At 38.7% G+C, this 26,963-nt stretch overlaps 1 protein-coding gene across 1 annotated transcript in view; it reads left to right on the top strand.

The window, feature by feature from the left end:
- Positions 1-26,963, top strand: part of NAALADL1 (N-acetylated alpha-linked acidic dipeptidase like 1) — a 712,563-nt gene that overhangs the window by 89,317 nt on the left and 596,283 nt on the right. Inside the window, exons 4-5 of the mRNA XM_044075363.1 lie at positions 17,993-18,112; positions 23,632-23,821. Of these exons, the coding sequence (XP_043931298.1) occupies positions 17,993-18,112; positions 23,632-23,821 (310 nt within the window). The remainder of the gene's footprint in view (positions 1-17,992; positions 18,113-23,631; positions 23,822-26,963) is intronic.

The raw sequence follows: 26,963 nt of genomic DNA, 5'->3' as shown, positions 1-26,963 counted from the left end.
TGTATTGTGATCTATATCAGGAGGCTCGGAGAAATGCAGTTTGGAGAAGTACGTTTTTGTTAAACTGCACTTTCGCTTAATAGGAGTTGGCTGTTTGCGTTTCAAAAAGGTGTACTTTCAATGAATGAAAGTAGACCCATATATATATATATATATATATATATATATATATATATATATATGTGTGTGTGTGTGTGTGTGTGTGTGTGTGTCTGTGTTTGTGTGTGTGTGTATGTATGTATGTATATGTGTGTGTGTGTGTGTGTGTGTGTGTGTGTGTGTGTGTGTGTGTGTGTGTGTATGTACACATACGCACACACACACTTACACTAAATACACACCAACATGTAAAACACACAGTTTTATGTACATAAGTGCAGACAGACAAGGACATAATCAGATTTCCATATTGTCTTCATCATTATTTGTTGGTGAGTTTGTATTTCTTACCTTTGTTGATGTCTTATTCTGGCTTCCCACTTTTGACTAGAAGACTATGGTTGCTTTGAAGTTACCTTTCTCATTTGGACATCCATAGGTTCATAGAGGGTTACCAGGCCATCAGCATAAAAGCCATTTTATGTCTAGCCAAGATTAATTAAATTTATTACTGCTGAAGTGTCAATACCTCAAGTAATTTTATGGATTATGATACAGGTTTGTACACATTAAGCATCCACAGGCTGCCCCTGTGCATTAGGGACATAGGTGCCAAATCAGGGGTAAATCTGTGATTTCACATCCATTGATCTAAGTTATATTTGAATAGGGTTAGTGGTGAGCTTTGCTTCACATAGATGGGAAGCTTGTTCCGGAGAAAGGGTAATCTTTGAGACACATACCTTTCCCTCTTATATGTTTTGTTGATGTCTCAGTTGAGGTTTAAGTCTTAGATCAGGAATTTCTGATGCTTATTATTTTGTAAATGTGCAACAGATCCATCAGTGTGAGATCAGCAAGTGCCTTCTGTGCTAGACATAGATCACCGCTCAGTAGTCTGTAGGAGACCGACTACTGGGATAGGGCTCTGAGACAGTCTCATAAGACTTATTGTTTACTTCCTCTATTCTTTTAGTGAAGAACCTCTGTGGTCTCTCACTCTGTTGCAAGTGCTTGGTCAGGTACATGCTGAAGGGTGCATTGTACTCGATGATTGGTCTAATGAGAGCTGAGTGTAGCAAAACAATGACATCCTCAGACCTGGATGGCATGTTGTTACTTATAAGTTGTCTAATGTAGAATGATTTTCTCACCACAGTGGATACCTAGTGGTCAAAGGTCAGGTTACTGTCACCATGCATTCCCAGATCCATGACTACTGGGCCGACCTTTAGAGGTACATTATAAATGTGGTAATTTCCAGAGTTGGCCATCTTTCCAAAGGGTGCTAATATGCATTTTTTTTCACTGAATTTTATTTATGGACCTAGCATCTGTTGTTTGTCAGGCCTTATTAAGGAGTATTGGTGTCATTATGTGAATTCTGTTACTATGCCTAGTTTGCAGTTATCTGCAAACATTATCAGCCAGAGGACCTTGACATTTGCCTTGACTTCAGAGAAGTAGATGAAAAGGAAGAGGTCCCAACACTGATCCCTGTAAGGATCTGCTACTGATTGCCCTCTTTGTGGAAGTAGAGTCCCCTATCCTAGCAACTTGTATCCAATCAGTGAACTAGTTGGCTATCCATTGAGTGACATATGGGTTTATGCCTAATTTTGTAAGTTTATCTACAATGCCTGAGTGAGTTATTGGGTCAAACACCATAGCCAGATAGAGTTTGGCAGCATGCACTGTTTTCCCTTGTGCATAGCTTTAATGACAAAGTTGAACAGGCACGACCCAGCTTTTACAAAACTGAACTGGGTAGGGTCCAGTATCTTTCTTTCCTATCTCATTGTTTATCAGATCTATGATAAGTCTTCCAATGTCCTTGCATATGAAACTATTTAGACTTATGCATCTGTATTTTCATGGGTCTGTGGAAGGACCCCCCTTTTGCAGAGGGATAACAGTTCCAGTTTTCAATTCATTAGGCATGAAGCCTATCTGGAGGCTATGGTTAAAGAGAGATTCGAATGGGCCTCACAAGTCATGTTTCATGTTTTTCAGGAGGCATCCTGGGATAGTGTTAGGTCCCACCTAAACAGTGTTATTGGCCTTAGTAAGTGCAGTGAGGATCTTCCCCCTAGTGAGAGTTGGCAAAGAAATGGTGGAGGGTACTTCCTGCAGGGGTGGGGGGGCCTGGGGATGATAGGGAGTAAAGCTAGAGCTAAATTTATTATCTAGCAAATTTTCTGTATCCTCTGGCTCCATATAGCTGGTTGTATTCACTAAAAGTTTGGCACATTCTTGGGAGATGCTTTTAAGGTTATGTACATAACCAAATTAAGCCTTATGATTGTCCTTTGCTTTGGAGATTATTTTTGTCTCAAATTTGACTTTTTTGTACTTACTTGGTCCACTGATTTGCTTGTTCAGATTGATGAAAGAGTTTTTACATTGCTGGGCAATGCCCTTCCTGGACATGATTTTCTTTCTTTTGTTTTACAACCTATTTATTTCATAGTGGTGTTTTGTTTTGGAGGTTGTCCTATGCTTATGTCATGTCGGTACAGCTGCCTCCATGCAACCATTTCTGATTGTACAGGGTTTCTGTGAACAAATCCACACAGGCAGCTGTGTTCTCAGGGATTGGTGGCTTGTAATTTTTTTAGAATGTCACTATGTAGGAGGTAGTTAGGCTTGGAATACTTTTTAAATGTTCTGAGACTAGCTGCGGTCCTAAGCTTAATATTTATTTCAAAAGAGACAGCTTTGTGGTTCAACCTGACCAATGAGGACTTTACAATAGGGGAGCACATTATTCTCCCATGTTTGTGAGGACCAGATTAAGGATATTTGTGCCTCTGGTGAGTATGCAGACTAGTTGTTGAAGGGTGTGTTTTAAGAAGTCCAGGAATCTCTGACCCTGCACATTTGGTTCATAGGTTCATACTAGGCTATCTGCCCTAGGGCATTTACAAGCCTAGCCAGAGTGTGTTTGGCTTTCACCACCCCTTGGAATGACTTTACTGTGCCCTTTTTAAGGTTAGTTTACTGTGCCTCTGTCTAGCAGTGACACAGAAGTGACCCCCGGGGTGAACCTACGATCTCCCATCCACTCGTCAAGATTCCTCTTGAAGAGAGTCAGTGAGGGGCTCTGCCTAACATGGACTGGGATTTTATTCCAGAGTGAAGGGAGCCTCTGGGTTATGAATCTGTCCCTCCAGCATGTCCTATTTATTTCTGTGCTGAGGTTCAATTCTCTCAATCATGTAGCTCTAAGGGATTTGGATTTTCTGAGGTGGAGCATGTCCATTAATTCCGGGTTGGACATGGCTTTGTACGTCAGGCATAGATCGCCTCTGAGTAGGCGGTATGCAACTGAGTAGAGCTGGAGTTTCTTTAGCCGAGCAGTATATGGCATTTGTTTGAGTCCCTTGATCCTCTTTGTGAGGTACTTTTGGGGTCTTTCTAGTTGCTGCAGGTGTCGGGTAAGGTACATCCCAAATGGGGCATTGTACTCAATTATGGGCCTGATGAGGGAAGAGTACAGGGGCACAATGACCTCCCTTGATCTAGATGTGAATCCTTTCATGATAAGATGGGCTATATAGAAGGTCTTTCTAACCACTTTGGCAATGTGATTGTCAAAGGAGAGATTACTATCAACTTGGGTCCCTAGGTCCCTGATTACTTCTTCCGTACTTAATGGATTTCCACCTATGTGGTAATTTGTGGGCACTTTGTTTTTCCCAAAGGGTATGACTATACACTTTTTGGTGTTTAGTTTAAGGCCATGGCTCTGGCACCAGTTATCCGTTTCTATGAGTCCCTTTTGGAGGATGCTTGTGTCAGCTGGAGAGTCAATTATGACACCCAGTTTGCAGTCATCTGCGAACTTGGTCAGCCACAGTCCTCCCGTGTTAGCCTGTACCTCAGAAAAATATATACCGAATAAGAGAGGTCCCAGGACTGAGCCCTGTGGGATGCCACTTGTGACTGGTTTAGAGTCTGACATGGTTCCAGCAATTCTGACCATGTGGGTTCTGTCTTTGAGCCAGTTTGCAACCAATCTTATGACATAGGGGTTTATATTTAAGCTGGAGAGCTTGTCTATGATGCCCGACTGGGGTATTGTGTTGAAGGCTTTTGCGAGGTCCAGATAGGCTATGTGAACTACCTTACCCTCATCAATGGCCTTGGTGACTGTTTCAAAGAAGTCGACCAGGTTCAAGAGGCAGGATCTGCCCTTAACAAAGCCGAATTGGGTAAGATCCAGTGTCTGTAGGTTCCCAATGTCTTTGTTTATGAGTTCCATAGTGATCCTTTCCATAGCTTTGCAGTCCAGGCTAGTCAGGTTTATGGGGCAGTAGTTTCCAGGGTCCATAGAAGCACCTCCTTTGTGGAGTGGGACCACTGTTTCTGTACGCCATTCTTTGGGTACATATCCTGTAGTAAGGCTGAGATTGAACAGCAGCCTTATGTGTGGGTTCAGTTCTTCTTGGAGTTCATGTAGCACGCAGCCCGGAACACTGTCTGGTCCCATTGATGCTGTGTTTTTTGCTTTAGAGAGGGTGGCTCTCACCTGGGCATCTGAGATGTCAGGGAGGCAACACTCTGCTGGGATAGATATTTGTCCTTTTGGAGGGGAGGGGGGGTTTGCACTGAACCTGTCTGCCAGGATGTTGGCAATGTCTGTGGGTTCAGTGCATTTTTTGTCATTATGGACTAACTCTGAGCATATCTGGGAGTTGCCACCCAGGTTTCTAACATAGCTAAAGAAGGCCTTATGATTTTCTTTAGTGTCTTGTGCAACTTTTCTCTCAAAGCTGGCCTTGGATGATTTTATGAGGGAATGTAGTTTTTTGCTAGTACTGATCAGAGATGCCTTCCCTTTTAGGGATTTTGCTCTATCATGTAGTAGCTTCCTCCTTCTGTTGTATAGCTTATTTATGGCTGGGGTCCACCAGACAGGACGCCTGCCTTTGGGGAAATGGGTCTTGCTTTTATTTGGGATTGCATGATCCATGCATTCCTGAAGGTGTCCATAGAATGTGTTTATAAAGGATTCAGCAGATTGGGCTGTAGTTTCCACTGGCCCGAGGGCCTTGAAGGATTCCACTTCGGATTTAAGAAGTGTGAAGTCAGCTTTTGAGAAGTTCTGGGGTCATGTATGATTTCCAGTTAATGTTGGAAAAGTGAAAATTGGCCATGAATATTGTGTTGGGTTGAATGGAGAGTGTCTCTAGAACATTCCACTAAGTATGTCTCCACTGGCACCCTCTCTGATTCTGTCAGTGATCACCTCCCTGTATATGCAAACAGATTCGATACCCATCATGTCAAATAACATTTACTTAGAATTTTCCATAACCTCACTAATTTTGACCTTGATACAGTTAACAGAATTCTAAGCTCCTTTAACTGGCCTATCCTGAAAAATATTCCACTCAATGAAGCTGTACACAAATTTATCTTACTTTTCCTAAAAACCCTCAATAGTCTGGCTCCAATCAGAACAAGGAAAAATAATGTGACTGACAATACCAGACCACACGAGCCAAGAGATCAGATAAAATAAATACTTTAATGAGAAAAGTTGAGCGCTTTCATCCTGTAAGATTTAATCAGAACTGAAACATGCTTTCATCCTGTAGGACTTCATCAGAACTGAAACATAATGTAAGTGACACATTTAAATATAAACTAGTATAAAATCATATGACCAAATCCATTCTATCATTTTCAGAATTTAATTAACATGCAATAAGTATTTAAGGAATTAATCTAATCTAAAACTTCACACATAAAACTGCTAAAATGTATTTTTAAATTCTTTCATAATACAAAATTCAAAGAAATAAATATGTAAAAGAAGTAATCTGATGAGAATTATTAAAATATGTTATTAAAAATCTATTCTAGATGCAGGATACAATCATAGCAGTGAAACAGCCAAAGATATGACACAGGGTTATGAAAAATAGCCTATGTATTAAATATGATAAGGACAGTCATCATGATTTATCATTGGTATGTAGTAAATGGAATATAATTTCCCACAACAAATTTTTAAGAGAAAAACTTGGTACCAGACCATATTTTACAAATTCAAAGTATGCTAATATAAAAGAAAAAAATAGAGAACAGCAATAATTCTTGTGTTAATTATAGTACTAAGAAATGAATAAATGGCACTAACAAATGTGGGATGTGTGGGCAATATAATTATATTTATGTAGGAAGTGAACTGCTTCTACCTAGCATTAAATGTGAGCTCACATTCACTTCATACCCTAATTGTAACACTAAAGGGGTGGTATATTTAGCTTTTTGTGATTCTTGTTTTTGCTCCTACATAGGCAAAACTGAATGTAAACTAAGATTAAGAATACAAGAACACTATTATGATATACAGACAAAGAAACTTTGTAACACCCTTTTTAAACACTAGAATGTTCCACTAACAACATTTTTTTATGGTTTTAGAGCAGGTTATATAAAACTCAAAGGGTGGCCCCTGGTACTTTACCTTTGAGTATTGTGAATTGTTGTGGCAGCTAACAATTAATGGAAATGAATATCCTGGTTTTAATGACTATGTTGCTTTAAATAGAATCTTAAAATTACGTGCTGCTAACTTTGATTTTTAATGGCCAGGTTTTGTCATTTTTTTAATAACAATACTTTTTTTTGAAAATAATAGGATGGATTTGGTCACATGATTTTATACTATTTTATATTTAAATGTGGCATTTATAATTCAGTTCTGATGAAGTCCTATGGGACAAAAGCACTCAAATTTTCTAATTATTTATTTTATCTGATCTCTTCGCCCCTGCGGTGTGGTATGTCGGTCAGCCTATTTTTAGTTGGTTTGTGTTTGTTTGGCTGATACTGCTCGGTTTCCTTTGGCTCCAACTAGAACAAAAAGAATAAAGAATGACCATACTCCTTGGTTATCCACTCAAAGCAGGAACTTAATGTGTGAAAGCTAAAGGGCTTGGAAAGAATGGTTATAATACAGATCTCCCCAAAACCTGCAACTCTTTAAAGAACTACACAACCAGACTAAAAGAAAGATTATTGGAGATTAAAAACTCTACTTCAGTAACCCTTACTAAATCAGTTTTCCAACCTTAACATTTTCTGGTCTTCTATCACTATATTTCACCATGGAACATCCACTACTCCTAATCCTGCCCAAAATAACACCCCCTCTGGAATAGCTGCTCAATTTAACATATATTTTATGGAAAGCATTAAGGCCCTTACTAAAGATTTTCCCCCCAAAATTCTGATATGCCCTCTCCTCAGAGAGAAAACAGCCCCTATTTCACCCTAAAATCCATCCCAACCTCCTGCATCAAATGGTTACTTCTTAAACTGAAACCTTGTTCTCCTTCAGTAGATAATCTCCCAGCAGAATACCTCAAGCTGGCTGTCATTTCCATAGCCTATCATGTGTCTGTTCTGATTAACATATCAAGGAATCATACATTCCTTCTCTATGGAAAACAAATTCTTCATTATCCCCTTCATAAAGGAGGAACTTCATGTAATATAAGCAACTTCATATCTATTGCCTTATTATCCCCTTTGTCAAATATTCTGGAGAAGTGCATTCACAAGCAACTTCTTCAACACATTCTTCAGGAAAAGATCCTGACCTTGACATGGCATGGTTTTAGACCCACCCATAGCACTACCACAGCCTTTTTAACTTTCACAGATACTGTTAACAAAGCCAGAGAAGAAAACAAACGTGTTTCCTCTGTATTCCTTGATTGCTTTAAAGCTTTTGATCTAGCTTCTCGACAAGAACTCCTGTACAAACTGTTTTGCCTCAGGACTATCACAAAGCACACTATGATGGTTTAATAGCTACTTAACTGATAGATACCAATCTGTTAAATTGATCTTCACTTTTTCTCCCATTCTTCCTGTCAATCCTGGTGTGCCACAGGGCACTATTCTCTGCCCTCTACTCTTTAATATATTCATTAACAATTTACATAAACACTCTCATCAAGCTTCCCTTGTGCAATATGCTGAGGATTCTGTCCTAATTTACATTTCCAACAACATAAAAACATAAAATATCTTCAGAGAATTACTCAAGAAGCTGTTAATTCTCTTGAAAGTTGGCTACCGGATAATCACCTCCTACTAAATCCCCCAAAATATCAAATTACTTCTCTTTATTCCAAAATTCCATTTCCATTAAAAAAAGACTTTAAAATGTCTTCCTTAAATAATACCATGACTGAAGTTACCCCATATACAAAAGTACTTGACATGACAATCTACAACAGTCGTAAATTCGGTTTACATACCCACAACAGCTTTAAGAAAACCCATGAAAAACTGGGCACACTACATAGAGTAAAGAAATTCCTTACATAACCTGCCAAGGTAACTCAAGCTATCACTTACCCCTTACTCTCTCTTATATGGAGCCCCCTATTATGACCAACCTATAAGTCTTACTAATTTCTAAACTTGCACAATGTTATAAAGAAGATGCCAGATTCACTTGCAACAAACCTTACTGTGCCCAGCATTGGTTAGTACTGAAAACACTTGTCTCAAGCTTCCTCACCCATAAAATCCTCTGTACTCCATCTGTCTGCCCAGCAATTATATCCCTTCTCCAATGCTATCTTCCAAATCATTTTCTTTGATCAAATAATAAACAACTGCTTATCATCTACAAACCACAAAGGGCTGCTGGCGTCAGTCTCTATTACAATAGTGTAACTTGAATTTGGAATAACATTCCTATATCATCTAAGTCTATCACACACCTTCATCTTTTCAAACCATTACTAAGACTTCTTCTGGGCTTCCTGGCATTCTCCCTGCTCCTCCTCTGGGGCATTGCTCTCAAACATCCTTCATCACTTTTCTTATCCCTCCCTTTAAAGCACTCAGTCACTTAACCGGCATATCCCCTTCTAATACCTCATTTTAGTTTACTTCTTAAGCTGCTATACATACTTCTAATTAGCACAACTAAAATGCTATTCCATCACTCCTTCTCTATTAACACACAAACTTGTTTTTCTCCTCTAATACCTCACTCTATTTATTTCTTAAATTACTCCTGTGTGTCTTATATACCACTCTTCTATCTGTAAAGTCTGACTTCAAGGCTTTTAAATTTAATGTCTTTGAATATCAATAAAAATGTTATTATACTGACTATTATGCCATGTATCCACTGAAACAGCATTATAAAATTTGTTATTGTAAATACTGATTGTATTAAATATGATATCTTAGAGCTTTTCTCCCTGGGCCTCCACTAGAAAAGGGCACCTATACCCAGTCTGACTTTCCTGGTAAACAAATGTCAATAAATAATAAATAAATGACATTTAAGTACATGGTATGGGCTTACTGGGTAACAGAGGGGGTCCTATAACTTGCAAGGATGTGGTAATGGACTATACCTACAGTAAATCTGACATGGAGAAGCTCAAATGTGTCATACAGTTTGACCATCTGTGTGGTGTGTTCATGTTTGGTGAAAACTGAGACTCCTTCACCTTTACACCCTGCCTGTGTAGTAGATGCTCTAAATGTGAGGAAGGCATTATAGCCTTATACTGCTAGGGTACCCTAAACCAAGTCTCAGTAACTGCACAGATGTCTAGATTCTAAAGGATGAGAAGAACTTGCAGGAGTTTCATTTTTAGACTCATGGCATTGACCAGTAACACCTTCTGATTGGTTTAGCTATGGTAGTAGGTTTATCAGGATCGCACTGCCTAAAAAAGGCACTATGGGGGTGGACAAAATTTTAGCCAATATTTGGAAACCTAGGGGGGCAGGTGCAGACCATCCCTGGAAAAACAAAGTGGTTTGTCTACCATCTCCTCCCAGTCAACAAATATTTTATCCCCTTGGACTGACACCAAAAACTAAACCAATTATTACAATCTGTTATCTTCTGTTGGTACCATGACATCAGCCTTGGAGAAGGTAGAATGCTGCTCACTGCTAAGACATACTGGTGTGGGACAGATAGTCTGAGAGTTCTATCATGCATTTCTTCATATAGTCCAGGGTGGTATGTTTCAGTCATTTATAGCCATATGGACTATGATGAAATCACACTGGTACTTATGGTCCAGTGATTTGAGTACATGAATGGTCTGGCAGATCCAAGCCCCTTTCAGGTAGCTGACTGTGACTCTCTCCTTGCTCAGCATGGTGAGTGGACATCTGAGTTACACATAGTAGAGTCTCATTTGACTAAAATTTTGTGTAGTATAGCAGTTTGCCTTATGGTCTTAGAGGTTGAGGCATCTTGTGATTTATTTATTTGCATTTGTTTACTGGAATGGTCCAGCTGGGCCAGAAGTTCCCATTTTCAGTGGAGTCCCAGGGAGAAGAGCTCCACATATAAGACATTTCACATACAATACAGAATTTACATTAATAAAGACATTTTGTACATATGATTGGCAGTTTATACAACTGGTGAAAAACACAGTACATAAGTAATTATTCTCAAATCAAATATATTCTACAAGCAATGCAGAGTATATACATGAGAACATTCCATATGGGTAGTTTTCAGCTAGCAAAATTTATATAGCACACCGCGCAGTTTCTGCAAAGCAGATATAGGAATTAATCAGAGACTAGGTACTTAAACTTTTCACATTTAGGAGGTGAACTTGCTGAGTGATAGGCTATATGAGTCCTGTTGCAGGAATCAGCAAATTCGGTGGATATTGTTGCAGATATAAGTGGTGGTATGATATTAAGGTAGGCTGCAAGAGTACCTGAATGTCTCACCTGGTTCAATGGTAGGTCTATAAGGGTTAGGAAGAGGAGGAAGTAGACATGAGGGATCAATGGTAGGACAATGAGGGTCAGTAGAAGAGGGAAGTGGACAGGCTGGAGAGGCAGAATAAGTAAAAAGACAAGTGGATGTGAAAGGAGGATGCCAGAGTAGTAGAGTGGGGGTGAGAATAGTTGTGATGGTTGAAGTTAGGTTATATGAGATGTGGTGTTTGCACATGTGCACAGCCAAGAGGAGGAGAGGTGTTGTTTCAGAAATGCCTTGAAGAGGGTTACTGAGCGGGTGGATCTAAGTGTTGGAGGGAGGGAGTTCCAAAGTTTTGCGATGGTAAAGGAGTAAAGCATTTGGTCAGCTGAAAGTTTGGGTTTTTCTACATTTACGAGGAGTTGGTTGTTGGATCGGAGTGGTCTGTTAGGATGGTATAAAGTAAGTATAGTAGACAGGGCAGGGGACATGGCTGGATTATGAATGAGCTTGTGAGCTGTAGTTAGTTGGATAAAGATGAGATAGTTGGGGAGTTCAAGTCATTTTAGGTTGCGTGATGATAAGCAGTGATTTAATGAGTAGGCAGCATTAGTTACGAACTTAGCAATTTTGTTGCAGCATGAGTCTAGTTTGGACTTTAGAGAGGGCAGAATGTTGATGAGGAGGGGGGCACCATATAAAAGAGAGGGTAATAGAAAAGAAGAGGCAAGGGAAAGTCAGGCTGATGCACTGAGCAGATGTTTGTGTCAGTAGAGAGTGCTACGTTTTTGATGTGTCTTTTTGACATTGGACTGGATGTGTAGGTCATATGTGAGGTTTTCGTCTATGATGACACCTAGGAGTTTTGTGCCAGGTACACTGTCAATGGTGGTACCATTTAGGGATTGAATTGTGAAGTTCTTTTTTTATAGGGGTGTGGACTTTTTGGGGGCAAAGATTACTAGTTTGGTTTTTTTGGGGTTCAGGGCAAGATGATTGTTAGACATCCAAATTTTGGTGGAGGTGAAGGCATTTTGAGTGAGTTGGTGTAGTTCTGAGGAGTTGTTTGCAGTGCAGATGATAGTGGAGTCATTTGTGTACTGGATAACTGAGCCTTGAGAGAGTGTGGTGTGGAAGTTATTGATAAATATGCTAAACAGAAGTGGGCCTAAAATGGGGCCTTGAGGAACACCAGTCATGGTGTTTAGGAAAGGGGAGTAAGAGTTCTGCTATTTAGTTGATTGTTGCCTGTTAGTGAGGTAATTAGTGAACCAGTTTAGAGTCTGAGGTGAGCGAGGTACCTGTGTTAGAGAGTTTTGTTAGAATTAGAGACTGGGGTATAGTACTGAAAGCTTTCAAAAGATCAAGAAATAGTGAAGATACAATTTTACCAGCATCACAGGCTTGGTTGACAGTGTCCATGAAGCATATGAGGGCAGTGGTGGTACTATGCCCTGGCCTAAATCCGTGTTGGGTGGGAGTCAGGATGTGGTTGTGAGTCAGATGGTGAAGAAGTTGAGAATGAATAAATTTTTCCGGAATCTTAGAGATGGATGATAGTATAGCAATGGGGCAGAAATTGATGGTGTCTATGTTGGGCCCCCCCCTTGTGTAGAAGGAGGATATATGCTTTTTTCCAGATGATGGGCATATAGGATTATTGGATAGATCTGTTGAGAAGTATGCTGATAGGGTAAGCGATTGAGTTGGCTGAGATTTGCAGGTATTTGGAGGGTACATTGTCAGGGGTATTTGTGCATGGTTTGAGTTTTAGAAGCAATTTTTTAATAGTTGAGGTGGGTATAGGTGACAGAGTAAAGTTGGGAATAGGGGTGTACTGGTGTTAGCTGTGGAGGGGTCTGAGGTGGACAAGATGGTCTTGAAAAATGTAGCGGTTAGATTGGCTATAGTATCTATGAAATAGGCATTGAAGGTTGCAGCAATTTCAATGGTTGTTTTATTTGGGTCTGGGCAAGTATTATTATTAGAGCCTTGGTTTAATAAAGAGTTGAGGCAGCTCCAGAATTTTTTTGGGTTTTGCTTGTGTTGATTTTGTAATGTAGGGTAGTGTTCTTTTTTGTTTTGTAGTACTAGGCGCGTAACCTGGTTTTGGAGCTGTTTGTATTGGCAGAGGTCAGATGGGGCTTTGTTTTTTTTTTTCCAGATTTTCCATGATTTGTCCCTGCATTTCATGAGATCCTTAGTGGATCTTGTTAGTTGGTCTTTACTCTCATTTGTCTAAGGGGAGTGAGATTGTTTAGTATGCTGAGGAAGGTTGAGTTGAAGAACTCAACTGCCTCATCAAGGGGAAGTGATTTTAGTGCATCCCAGATTATGTTAAGCAACCTTTGGTTAAGGGTAGATGGACAGAACTGGGATTCATCTCTGGTAACCCTATACTGATGTTTATTAATTGTTGTGGTACATTCACGTTGTATAAAAGCCGGTAAGTGGTTACTTATACTATTGGAGAGTGTACCAGTGGAAGTGATCTTATTTGGGTCAGACACGAAAATCCACACTAGGACTGAGGCGTTAGTATTAATTATATTAGGCCTGGTTATGGTGTTAACTAGCTGGATGAACTTATATAGATTGATATTGCAGTTAGAGTGGTGTGGGGATATGTCTAGCTGGGTCTATATCACTTCATCAAATATGTGAATATCGAATACTCACATGAGTGAATATTCACATACTCGAAGTTTATGATTTTGTTTTGCAGTACAGTGAAGATCGGGATTTCTGCCCTTTCCTCACTGTAGTGCGATCTTGGAGTAGGAATATATATTTAGCGGTGGTGTGTGTGTGTGTGTGTGTGTGTGTGTGTGTGTGTGTGTGTGTGTGTGTGTGTGTGTGTGTGGGGGGGGCACAGCCCCCCACAATACTGTTTTGGATTATGTGAATATTTGCTCATTTGAGCGTTCGATAGTCATGTTTTCGATGATGTGATATAGATGCTGTCTAGCCAGTTGATATTTATGTTTCCCAGTATGATAGTCTAATTTTTTATGTTAGTAGATGCCCAGGCAAGGCTTTCCTCAAGAATTGGGATATTATTGCCTGAGAGAATGTAAATGGCTATCACACAGAGGTTTTTGCAATTATTCATTTCAAGGAAAGAAACTAAATGTTTGGCTGTGGAGAACTGTCGGATGGATTTTGTATATGGGACAATAGTGAATGACATGGGATATATTATGCTGATGATGCTGTATGTGTCTTGGTTGTGCAGATTTATTAGTTTGTCTTGGTTCATATTGTCTTAGCAGAGTGCTCGTTTTTGAGGATACATGGTTTGTGTGCGAAGCCTGAGAAGTCATTGAGGCTTTGGAAGATTACATTTAAGAGCCTCAGCACAGGTGGGTCTGGTTCATACTATCTGTAGTAGGTGTAGTGTGTGTGTGTGTCACTGTCAACCTATTTGGCATTGTTTTTGTTGGTAAATAAGCGTCTTGCCTCCAGCAACATTGTGTAAATGCTTCCCTGACATAGAGCATCAGTTTGTGTTAGAATTAGGTGGTTGTCAGTAAGCATAAGACAATTGCTACATTGCCTCAGGTTAGCTAACTCCACCTTGCTGGCTACTGAGATAGTAGGAAAGTGCATATCCATGGTTATAGATCCTTAGTTCATGATTTTTTACTAGTGGATGGTATAAGAGGGGCTACTGCTGGCTACTGTATTGTTACTTATACTTGCAGTATTGTGCTCCTCAGTGTGAATGACAGTTGCTCTTTGTGCAACTAGGTACTGGGGAGATTTTTGAGGTAGTCACTTATAAGGAAAATATTAATTCAGGACCCTCTGAGAGTGTGGTAAAGATGCCATGCAAATGGGAGGTCTGTGAAAAATGAACTCATAGTGGTGCAAATGTGCCAACTTTATAGCAGCACAGAAAACTGCTAAAATAAACAAAATGACCCTCTGTCCCATCACTATATCACACTAAAGGCTGACCAAAGTGATTCTCAGCTCAGAGGCAAATCAGGCTACCACCCAATGCCACTGGAATGCAGAATGCAAACCTAACTTTTCTTAATGCAGAATCCCTTTTGCAGGGCCAGAAGTGGAAGAATGCAACAATTATGTACTAGCAAAAAATAGAAGGTAGCAAATTACACAATAACACTGTTTGGAAGGCTTATCAAAAGTGCAGAGCTCAGCAATCAGCAAGCTGTACAATACTACAGCACTGTAAAATGATTTAAAGTGAAAAATCTGTAAATAAAGCAAAATAAAGTAGTAGAACTCTAGTTAAATTAATGAAATAAATCTCTTATCTGCCAAGTATGGCACAGGATTAATTCAGGGTCCTCTTAGACTGTGACATGGATGCCAAGCAGATGAGAGCTCTGTGAAAATGAGCTCCGAATGGTGTCGATATGATGACTTTACAGTGGTACAGAAAACTGCTAAGATTACTGAATTGGCCCTGTGGCCAATCACAAAACTGAATGAGAAGCTAAATGAAAGATGGAATCACAGCATTAATAGGCTGTATAACAGAAGGAAGAAATTCATGGTAAAAATTAGGAGGTGCAGCACCCAGCAAGATAAAAGCACTCTCATCAAAGAACTTAGAGGACTAAAAAAGTCTGTCAAAGACAAATATGAGGTAAATTTGGCCTCCCAGGCCTAAGACAACCACAAAACATTCTTTAGCTTTGTCCACAACCTGAAAGGCAATACTTAATTGTACGTGGAACCACCTGTACTGAGCCAGAAGATATAACCAATCTATTGGCCAGCAAATTCAGTTCCAACAGTCTCCCCTTTAACCTTCCCTCAGGAAATAAAATCACATATCACTCTCTCTGCTATCACTAGGGAACAGGTCCTTAATGCTGTCTCTAAGGCCAAGAAAACTGCATCAACGGGCCCAGATAATATCCCAGGATGCTTTCTAAATATTATGAAACGTGGCCTATCAAGCCCTCTGGAATTGCTCTTTAACTGTAGTCTCCCAACAGGCTTCATGCCTCATGAATGAAGAATAGCAGCAGTCTTCCCTCTACATAAAGGTGGGCCATCTACAGATCCTGGAAACTACAGACCCATAAGTCTCACTAGTCTCATATGCAAAGCCATGGAAAAAATGATCATGGAAATGGAAATGATAAATAATGACATAGAAAACATCTGGACACTAGACCCAACTCAATTTGGTTTTGTCAAGGACAGGTCATGCCTACTTATCCCAGTGGACTCCTTTGAGAAGATTACCAAAGCAATGGATGAGGGCAAAATGGTTCACACTGCTTACCTTACCTGGCCAAGGCATTTGGCACAATAACCCACCTGGGCATTGTTGACAAACAAGTTAGGCATAAACCCTTATGTCACCCAGTGGATAGGCAGCTGGCTCACAGACAGGAGCCAGGAAGTTAGAACTGGGGAGTCCACCTTTTCAAAGAGGACAGTTACACATGGAGACCCTCAGGGATTGGCCCTGGAGCAGCTCCTTTTTGACATTTATTTCTCTGAAGTCAAGAACAATGTCAATGGCCTCTGGCTGACTAAATTTGCAGATGATTACACATTAGAAACAGTCATAGAATCCCCTACCAACACAGGAAGGGCTGACACAAACAAATAACTGGTGTCAGAGCTATGGATTAAAACTAAATGCCAAGTAATGTGTAATATCATTTGGGAAGTTATCCACCCCAATAACTATCATATTGATAACATACCCCTAAGAGTTGTCCCAGTAGTCAGGGTCTTGGGGGCACACATAGACAGTAATCCAGCCTTTAACCATTACATGTCTACAATAGTAAGGAAATCATTCTATGCTGCACAACCTCTAAATACAGGCATGGCATCTAGGTCCAAGGAAGTCATTGTTCCACTGTATTTGGCATTCATCAGACCTATCATTGAGTGCAATGCTCCCTTTGGTATGTACTTAACCAGTTTGTTGGGGGAGATCTATACCTGGCATACAAGGCATTGTCAAACCCCACTCTGATAGACCTCCTGCATAGCCTGAAAACAAACAGCACCAGAATTAGTTATTCTAAAGACTTAAACCTTGCTTATGATATAAATAAGACCTGCATGAAAACAGGTATGTATCTCAGAGGCTACCCCTTCTCTGGAACAGGCTTGCCATCCATGTCAAGCAAAGTTTCTCTGTAACTCAATTCAAGTTTAACCTGGACAGTTGGATGGGGAACAGGAAATTCATTCCTGGTTTGTCACCTATGTCTCTAATGGACACAGACAGCCTGTAAACGGTTAATCTGGTAGGCCCCTGCTTATAAATATTTTATCTCCCAAGGCCCTGCTTACACTTATATAGGGTACCATAACTTGTCAGAGATTTGGGATGCATGGTTAAGCTTAAAAAGGCCCTTATGGTCATTAGCCTAGTAAACACTTACGAAACTAACATAGGCTGGTAGTAGAAATATTTAAGAATGATTCATAATTGTAGGTCTGGTTTGCCATATGCTAATCCATAATGGGTATCAGACTACAAGAACATACAGAAGTGAGTTACTTGTACTTTTGCTGACATGTGTAAGCTTTTAATAGAATTACTGTATCATTATTTAGTGCCAGCAAATGAGAAATAAATGAACGGGAGCAACTTGAACATTTTCAGTGCACTTAACGCCATTTTGCTAAGGCTATTGATTGTTTAATTTATTTGAAAGAAACTGCAGTGAACATTTATCTCACTGACATCCACAGAGCATTCAAGTATGGGCCAAAGGCCCACTTCCTTACCTACCTCACAAAAACAAATGTTTTCTGGTGTCTAAAGGTAACAGGATAAACAAGGCAATTACGGAGACTATCAGTGACTGAAAATGTCCTTGACATGTATGAGTGAGTCAACTGAAGAACCTTGAAAGAATTATAAGGGAAACATTAAATAAAGGGAATCTATGTTAATGGGACCTGAACTAAAATGTTGATTTCCATGTCATTACTCATGCCACTACAAGAGTAATCCAAAAGGTGTATAAGGAGTATACTTAAATAAGTGAGATTTATATGTCAACAAAAAGCCAGGTGAAACACATTAACTGTGAACATCCATGAGGACTATCTGTTTCTGTCTACCTATTGCAAAGCTTCAGTATTGCTTAATTTGACTTGCCACGCCTTTTCATTTTCTAACCCGTATGTTAATTTTATTTTTTTAATTAACAGGGCAAACTAGTCTTTGCAAATCAGGGAAAAATCAGTGACTTTGAATACCTCAGTCAAAGTATAAATCTAACAGGCACGATTGCCATAGTTCGGTATGGGGGTGCTGGCAGAGGTGCAAAGGTAAGTCATGGTAATAATACTCTGATACAAACACAGATCATTATCAGCTCATGTTGGTTAGCATCATCAGCTGTTTAAGTTGTGCATAAGTAAGTGGCAGGACATGCCACTTATAGTAAATGATTATATTGCCAAAATCCCAAAGAAAGTGGGTACTTAACGTGATTGATGGAAAACTTGAGGGGGATTTCATAAGAACACTGGCCTTCTACTCTTGACAGCAGATCTGTACCATGCATGTTTCATTATAACATTCAGCATAGTTAATGTAGAAAAGGGATACAATAAGATTTTCTTTAGTTTTTGATAAGCAAGGTGTTCAACTTTATATTAGAACAAAGTATATTAGGTAAGGTGCATGTCATGGCAGCAGTTACAAAAATATCAGGTCTCATAGGCAGTCATTAATCACATAGACCAAAAAGTGTTCTTGTGAGTATTACTACTATATTGGAAAGAGAAATAAATATAGCAAATAAAGGGGACATTTTCTGTTCCAGATCTCTTCAATATTGGTATTGAAAAAATAATGGAAGAGAAAGAACTGTTATGAATGACTCACAAGTATGTTACCTTTTCTGTGCATTCCACCTTATCTCAATTTTATGTTACTATACCAACAGTTATTTTTTGTGAGGTCTGATAGTAACAGATGCAAAACAGAACAGTTTTACACTTAATTCAGTTTAACATGGACTGAATTCTCTCAGACCCCAGCAGTTGACGGAGTTTCATTATATCATGATTTTCATATTGTAAACAGGATTTTGCTCATTAAGGCTCTTTCTCATCAGTTACAGTATGTCCTCTTCACAGACCTACATAATTTTTGCAACCTTCACAAGAGATGACCCTGTCGGCCACTTGATCTGATGAAGCCCAGCACCTGAATGAAAGTGGGTTGCCTTCCCACTTTGAGCAATGCAAACATTTTGTCCTTTGGATGAGATGTTAAGCAGGGGTCCCATCTGCTTGAGTTGGTGGTAGCTCAGGTGGATGTAAAGGATCCCATAGCATCTATCGAAAAGTCCAGGGAAAGTTACCTAATGCACTGGCCAAATTCCTAATAGTATGAATACAATCTTGGGTCTTCCCTGAAAAGAGGCCACCAGCCTAGTGGGACTAACCTAGTCAACAAAGAATAAAAAAAAAAGTTTCCTTTCAAAATTCAGATGACGATGCCAGAATCAGTTCCATTCACCATTACCATTCCTTGCTCATCTTCCATGCCTTCACTGACAAGTGCCTCACACTTTTGCACGTAAGGGTTAGAAGTTACTTTATAATGTAACTGCTGGATTGTAACCTGAGCATAGCATTGTTCAATTTAGAAATACAGTTAGGAAGCACTGTTACTCTGGCATTATTATTGTCAGAGGAGGGAAAAAAAAAGTTACGTACCTTCCCAGAGGAGAAAAAAAAAAAGTTACGTACCTTGCAATCAGAGGAAATTATGAACCTTCATTGAAGCACAAAGTTTCTTGATTTTTGGTGGAATTGTTGAACAAAGTAGAATGCCCAAACCAACAAGAATGCTCACTCAGTGCCAAATAAGTTAAGCACTTTCATCCTTTATTAACAAGAACTTCTTCAGAACATCAAGACATAGGAAAGGAATAGTTTAAATACCAAGGATATATCGCAAGACTATGACTTACTCAATGATCTTCCTCACTTAATAAATTATAATGTTAAAGCAGCACACTATACACATTTATTCTTTAAGATATATTTGATATTAATTACTTCAAGTCAGGTTCTTTATCTGCGCTTAACAAAATTTGCCATCTCAGTTCTTTGTATTCCAAGACATTATTAAAGCTGTTGGTAAAGAATAATTGATCAATTTTATCCAGCACAAAAAATGTACATTTTTTTGTACTCTTTACAAACCATGGCATGTTTGCCTAGTTTGCTGGTTGCATCTTTTTTCCTTATGGCTTCACAATGTTCGTAAATTCTTGATGAACGCATTCTAATGGTTTTCCCTACACAGAACGCCTCACATCTGTAGCACCTAGCCAAATATATTACTCCTGTACTTTTGTGTACCTACACCTAGCAACTATATTTTAATTTAAATGTTTAATGAACACACTATATGTGGAATGTATGGAACTACAATATTTACAACCCAAACAAGGGTAGGTCCCAAATGGACTGACCTCCATAGTTGAAAAATGATATTTGAAACAATCATGCCTTTAATATGTAGTTCTTAAGGAACATGAAAATTTTATCATCTGTATCAAGTACTGCTTTAAGTTATTATAGCAAGGTTTGTGCAAACAGTACTTTATGATGTAAGCAAAAATTCAGTTTTACGTCAGGTGTTTGTTGCTTAACCTTGCCTAGAAATCATTTTCTACATCACTTCTGAAACACTAATATCACTAACAATCTTTCTATTATTGACCTTCTTCCTTATAGAAGGTTGTAGTCACTTTAAAAGTCTCTTTTCCTGTTGTGCATCCAGGAATTTCGCTGCAAAACAGAACATTTTTACTATGCGATGGATGTCAACATGTCTGACATCGACCAGAAGTAGGGCAATCCTATTTATATTATTAATTTTCTTGACGCTTTGTTAAAATGTCAAGTGTCGTTTTGTCTTGCAACAACTGCCTGTACTACTGGACAAAAGAAATTGTGCATCTTGTTTGACAGCTATCATAGTTATGACAATTTCCGGATAGAATGACGTAATCAGATTTTCTGCTATTGTGTGTAGGTGTTTCAACTTTGCAATAAGTTAACCAAATAACTGGCTTACATTGCAAAAACTGTTACAGCACCCAAGATAACCTTGCTTGCTTCCCCTTCTGGTCTTGCAAGCAACTAAAACTATTTTCTATTTGAAGTAATGAACATTTACTATCAAGTTGCTTTTTTAATTTACTTGACAACATGTTCTGCTTCAATAGCAATTCAGTACTCGTAAGGCATAAGAGAAACAGAGGTATAGAACTGTCCACCCAGTAGAATCCAAACTGTAGATACCTATCATTAAACTGCCTATTTGCAGGTTTTGCAGCTTTCTTTGCTTCAGGTTCTTTTTCATGTGTCCAGTGAGGATGATGTGGAAGGAGTTTTTCTAATCACCAAATACTTATTTATCCATTATACAAAAGTTTGAGAACTAGTGGTGCATAGAACTTGATGACTTACTAAGTATAAAATGATTGTTTTGCAGTAAATACAATGTAATATAATAGCTTATTAGTTGAATAATATGGGTGTGGATGTTTTCATTCAATCTAACATTGTGTCAGCCTTAAGAACTTATAGCCTTTGAAACTGAGTCTGCTTGGCTATCATTAAAATATGGGAGTCTGTAAAATACTGGAACAAAAATGAATGAGTAATAATTTTTTTTTGCAGGAAGATATTTATTTATTTATTTATCTGACATTTGTTAACCGGGATGGTCCAACTGGGCAAAACCTTTTTCCAGTGGAGGCCCGGGGAGAAAACCTCCACATAACAACAGTAATAATAAAATGAAATATGGTACAATATAAATATTTACAGGAAATTTAACAATATCAGCAATAATAGTAAAATTAAAAATAAAATTAAAAGTAAGGAGAAAGATAGAAAATATAACAGAGAAACAAAAGGAAGGTAGTAGGAAGAAAGTAGATCTAAAGTAGGGGAGGGGTTCAAGTTGGATATTACAGAGACAGGACCAGATATTATTTTGGCGCAATCTTCGTGTTTTCTTAAATTTGTGAACATTGGAGATATTTCTCAGGGGCAGTGGAAGTTTGTTCCAACGTGAGGCAAGAGAAGCACTAAAGAGATAATGTCCAATAGATATGTTCGGTTTATAAGTTTGAAGTAGGTATTGATCAGAGCTTCTAAGAGATCTAGCGGGGGTGTAAAGGGAGATAAGTGAAGAGATACTAGGGCAGTTGTAGGGTTTATTCAGTATAGAATGAATTACTCGAAGTTGTGATAATAGGAGTTGGTTAGGAAACTCTAAGCAGTAAAGTGTCCGCAGAGCCAGGCAATGATGAGATTTAAAAGACAGGTTAGCAGCGAATCTGGCCACTTATTGTAGATAGATTCTAATTTGGAAAGAAGAAAAGACTGTAGATTAGTTAGGATTTGTGAGCCATAAAAGAGATTAGGAAGAAGGTAGGCATGGGCATGTGAGATCCCAGCGTCAGGGGTAAGGAACCTTTTATTTATATACAATAAACCAAACTTTTGTAAATCAAATTTGAGCCGATCATCTATAGTCACACCAAGGAACTTAGCATGAGTTACAGGGGAAATGAAAGTATTAATTAGTGAGGAGATGGAAAAAGATGATTTCATGTGATAGAGGGATTTAAGGAGGAAGAGGAGGAGTTTTGTTTTTTTTAGGGTTAAGAATGAGTTGGTTGTTAGATAGCCAGGATTCTGTTAGGTTAAAGGATTTTTGTGTAATAGTAATCGATCTGTAGGGTAGTCAGCAAAAGAGATAATAGCAGAGTCATCAGCAAACTGAATGAGGGAGGACTGGGGACAAGATCGGTATAGTTAGTTAGTAAAGATGTTAAAAATAAGGGGACCTAGAATTGAGCCTTGGGGGACACCTATATTAATAGGGATAAAGGGAGAAAAAGTAGATAGCCAATTCTCAGATTGCATCCTGTCAGAAAGGTAGCTGTTGAATCAAGAGATAGTAGAACTGGATAAGTTAAGTTGGGCTAGCTTGGAGAGAAGGATGGGGAGGGACACAGTGTCAAAGGCTTTAGAAAGGTCTAAAAAGAGGCAGGACACAAGTTTATTCTTATCTGTAGCAAGACAGATAGAGTTGATAAAAGACATGAGAGCAGTAGTTGTACTATGGTATGGGCAAAATCCATGCTGGGTCAGGGTAATCAGGTTTTCTTGGATAAGATAGGTTAAGATTTGTGTGTGAACAAAATATTAAAAAATTTTGGAAAGAGGAGAGAGAATTGCGATAGGTCAATAGTTAGAGTTTAATAGAATTCCCTCCCTTGTGGATGGGTGTAATGTGGGATTTTTTCCAAATTGAGAGGACAGTTAATTCTCTAATAGAGCGATTAATAAGGATGGAGACAGGATATGCTATTGGATTAGCTGCAATCCTAAGGAAGTGAGTTGGCAGTTTGTCAACAGAGGGTGATCATGGTTTTAGTTTAAAAAGAAGGTACATACACCAAATGTGTTTTTCTTGTGTTACATGAAAGAATGAATCACAATGTGCTGAACATTACATAGTATGCAATCAGAGGCTGCGGGAAATAAATGCATTTCTCCATCCTTGTAAAATATTACTATTAATTCATTGCTCAGTAGTGCCTCAGCTAGAAATGGTGATAGCAAAAAGAAAGAGAAACTATCACTGATTGGCAACCACACAAACAAATATATTTAAAACTAAAAATAAAAAATGCACATTATGTGGTCAATGCAAACATTCCTCTTGCTGTTTTCTTTTTTATATGAAGATCTGAGCAGTGGTCTTACTGAATTTTTCTAACATTGTTCTTCTGACTGGAAAGGCAATTAATGCAGCCAAGTTTGGCGTGATCGGAATTATTATATATACAGACCCTAAAGAAATGAATGATGGCAAAGTGTCTGAGACTGAGACTTATCCTAATTCCTGGTACCTTCCTCCATCAGGAGTGGAACGTGGATCCTTCAATGGATACTTTGGGGACCTACTAACACCTTACTACCCTGCTAAAGGTAATTTATTTTTGAATTAACTTTCAGAATCACATTCTTGATTTTTAACTTGCCAGTGTAATTGAAAAAAGCAATGAAAAAATGGAATTCAAAAAACAATTGAAAAAGGGAGTGAGTAACATTTAGCCTAGTATTGCAAGCACTAGTTGAAGACGCATCCAAAGTGGGGGGTTTGTTTCCAAATTGTTGCTTATATTAATCTTCCCTGATGTCAGTTCCCCATGGGACATGCACCTTTTTCCTCAGAATACTTATTGTACTCCATTTGCAAATAATTTTTTCACAATAGCTTTCTCATTTTTATTTATTTGGTTTAATAGTAGAAAGCAATACTTTTTTGCAGGGAGAAGCTTTCCAGTTGATAGGGAGAGGGAATGGCATGTACTCTGGAATGGAGGTGGCCTGACATTATCTGTTTTAAGTCACGAATATTTAAAAAAAAGCCTGAAGGACACTGGTGCAATAGTGAACTCTATCTTTCTCCTCTGTAAAATGAGAAGCAGAAGAAAGATAAACAGTTATTTATTGCCAAGTATTATGAGATCTGATCTTGGATGTATGTTGCAGAGTAAGTTTGAAGACAGTGTTGGCCATGGAGTTTACTGTGAAACAGATGAAGAAGGTCAACTGTTTATCATGATATGAGGGTAGTATGAGTCCAGACACAGAATGAACTGACCCTTCATGTTGGAGACCTGCAGCTTTCTCTTAGCAATATCTCTGATTAAGAAGATAGTTTATGATCTTATATAATGAACCTTAAAATATTTTATTTACTGCCTTCAAACATTGATGACTGTAACTTCTGCATAAAGTGTATTAATGTTAGTCCCTTTAGGATTTTCAGTGTCAGTAATTATAATTCAATGTAGAATAAAAAGCCTGTTCTTAAGCAAATGAATGAAAATATGAAGACACGTCCAGTTTCAACTTTAATATGGGTTGTCTTCATTGTGGGTATGCAGAATTATAGCTGCTATGCCAGCAACATAACAAAGAAAGCCACATGCTCATTTCAAGCTATTTGAGTATAAAATACAGCATTTCGCCCATTTCAGACAATTTTAAATCATGTCAGACTTTCAAATTCAATAGACAAGAAATTACTATAAAAGTATTTTACTCAGCAATCTAATTCATAATTTGTTATGACTGATTTACCTCATTTTTTTCTTTCTGTCTGTGGACACATACATAATTATAGCTAGTATTCAGATTGTGAAGGGTACAAGCTGGTTTTACATATTTTGCAAGAGAATTCCAATTCACAGACCTTCTTGCCACGCAGTATGCACTTAAAGTGAAGTTCAGAGCAGCTCATTGGATGGCGATTTATGAAAGTGGCAGAGCAGAGCTCCAAAGACATAATTCATTCACTTCACTACCATTCTTGTAGTGCATATGTGTGAATTACAATGATGGGAATCTGCTCAGAATGAAAGAGAGCTCCTTCACCCTGCACAGATAGCCAATGTAGTAATTTGTGCTGTGTGTGAATTGGAGTGTATGCATATATATGTGTGTGTGTGTGTGTGTGTGTGTGTGTGTGTGTGTGTGTGTGTGTGTGTGTGTGTGTGTGTGTGCATGTGTGTGCGCGTTTGTGTGTGTATTCACATATATCTGAGTTCTGGGAGAGTGTGAGTGGGAGGTTTGTGAGTGTCTGTGAGTGAATTTCTGTTGTGATTATTGAGAGAATCACAGTCTCCAAACAAAATCAGTAATTGTCCTTTTCCATGCAAAAAATGTATGCTGTACATTTTAACCCACTACTAGTTGCTAGTTAATTACACTTTCCAGTAATGGCCACACTGTTATTTCATTCTGCAGCAGTAGACAACATTCCAGGAATCATCTTCATTTTCATGGTCTTTAAACATAATCAAGAATTCCCATTTAGTGAACTTTTATTATTATGACTGTATTGTGTTAGTGAGTAGCCTAACTCAAACATAGTCTTAGAATACATTGAAAGCATCTGTTTACTGTTACAAAAATTTCTGAATTACAGCCAGACATATAACAGATGACACTTCCCCATAGCTGAACCAAAACATTAAACAGAAAATGAAGGAAAAAGAAGGCATGGAACACCTTCAGAATGTTATGTTTGCTTTCAAGTGGGAATGCATTTTGTAAATCATTAAAATGGAAAAAGAAAAATGATTTGTCAATGAAAAGACATTTAAGTAACATTAAACTAAATTTCTAAATAAGTCTGTATGATTTTGGCAAAAAAATAAATAATCTTTTGGGAAGAAATAAGTCTCTTTGTGGAGTACAGTGTCACAGTGTTGATTATTACCAGCACCCTTCAGTTTTGTGACTTTAAGTAAAAGGTAATGGTGGAGATATGGAGGTGGAGTGAGCAGAATGGAATTTTTTTTGTACCAGTGTACAGCTCTGACATCACCTGCCTGGCACCAGTCCTGGATTTCACAAACCTGCAGCCTCTGGTACTAACTGTTCTAAAACTTTTAGTTATGTACTCACCATAACTTCAGATGTTTGGGATCCATCTCGCCTACATTCTGACTGATGGGTTCGGAGCCGATCCCTCGGCTCCGACTCGGCACGCTTATGCTATAGAGCGAGGCCTCTAATTGGCTGAGCTATCTTTATCCCAGGATGCACCACCACTAATCCCCCAGATCTTGTTTGTCCGCATTCATGCACACATGCACATCTTGTTTATATAACATTGTTAGATGTTTCAAGATGAAACAACAGGATTCGGACCTTCTGATATCCTCTGATCTCCAAGGAAGGGGGAAGGAGGGTGGGTTATTAGGAATGTAGGCGAGATGGATCCCAAACATCTGAAGTTATGGTGAGTACAAAACTAAAAGATGTTATGTGATCCTATCTCGCCTACATTCTGACTGATGGGACAGAGTCCCTAGCGCCTAAATCCCAGGTGGCTCATTGGAAAACACTCCTGAGCACTGTGGAACCAAATGAAGCTCGTCCTCTAGATGCCACATCTAATTTGTAGTGAGAAATGAAGGTGTGCGGGGAAGACCATGTAGCCGCAGCACAAATGTCACCAATAGCAAGCTTAGAATGAAATGCTACTGAAGTAGCCATAGCCCTTGTAGAATGAGCCTTAACAGAGGTGGAAAGCTCTTTGTTAGAATAAATATAA

The sequence above is a fragment of the Protopterus annectens genome, chromosome 6.part1, assembly GCF_019279795.1.
Source record: "Protopterus annectens isolate FY-2018-M chromosome 6.part1, PAN1.0, whole genome shotgun sequence".
Classification (NCBI taxonomy): domain Eukaryota; kingdom Metazoa; phylum Chordata; order Ceratodontiformes; family Protopteridae; genus Protopterus; species Protopterus annectens.
Note: the sequence above shows the minus strand (reverse complement) of the source record. Positions and strands in the feature narration are given on the sequence as shown.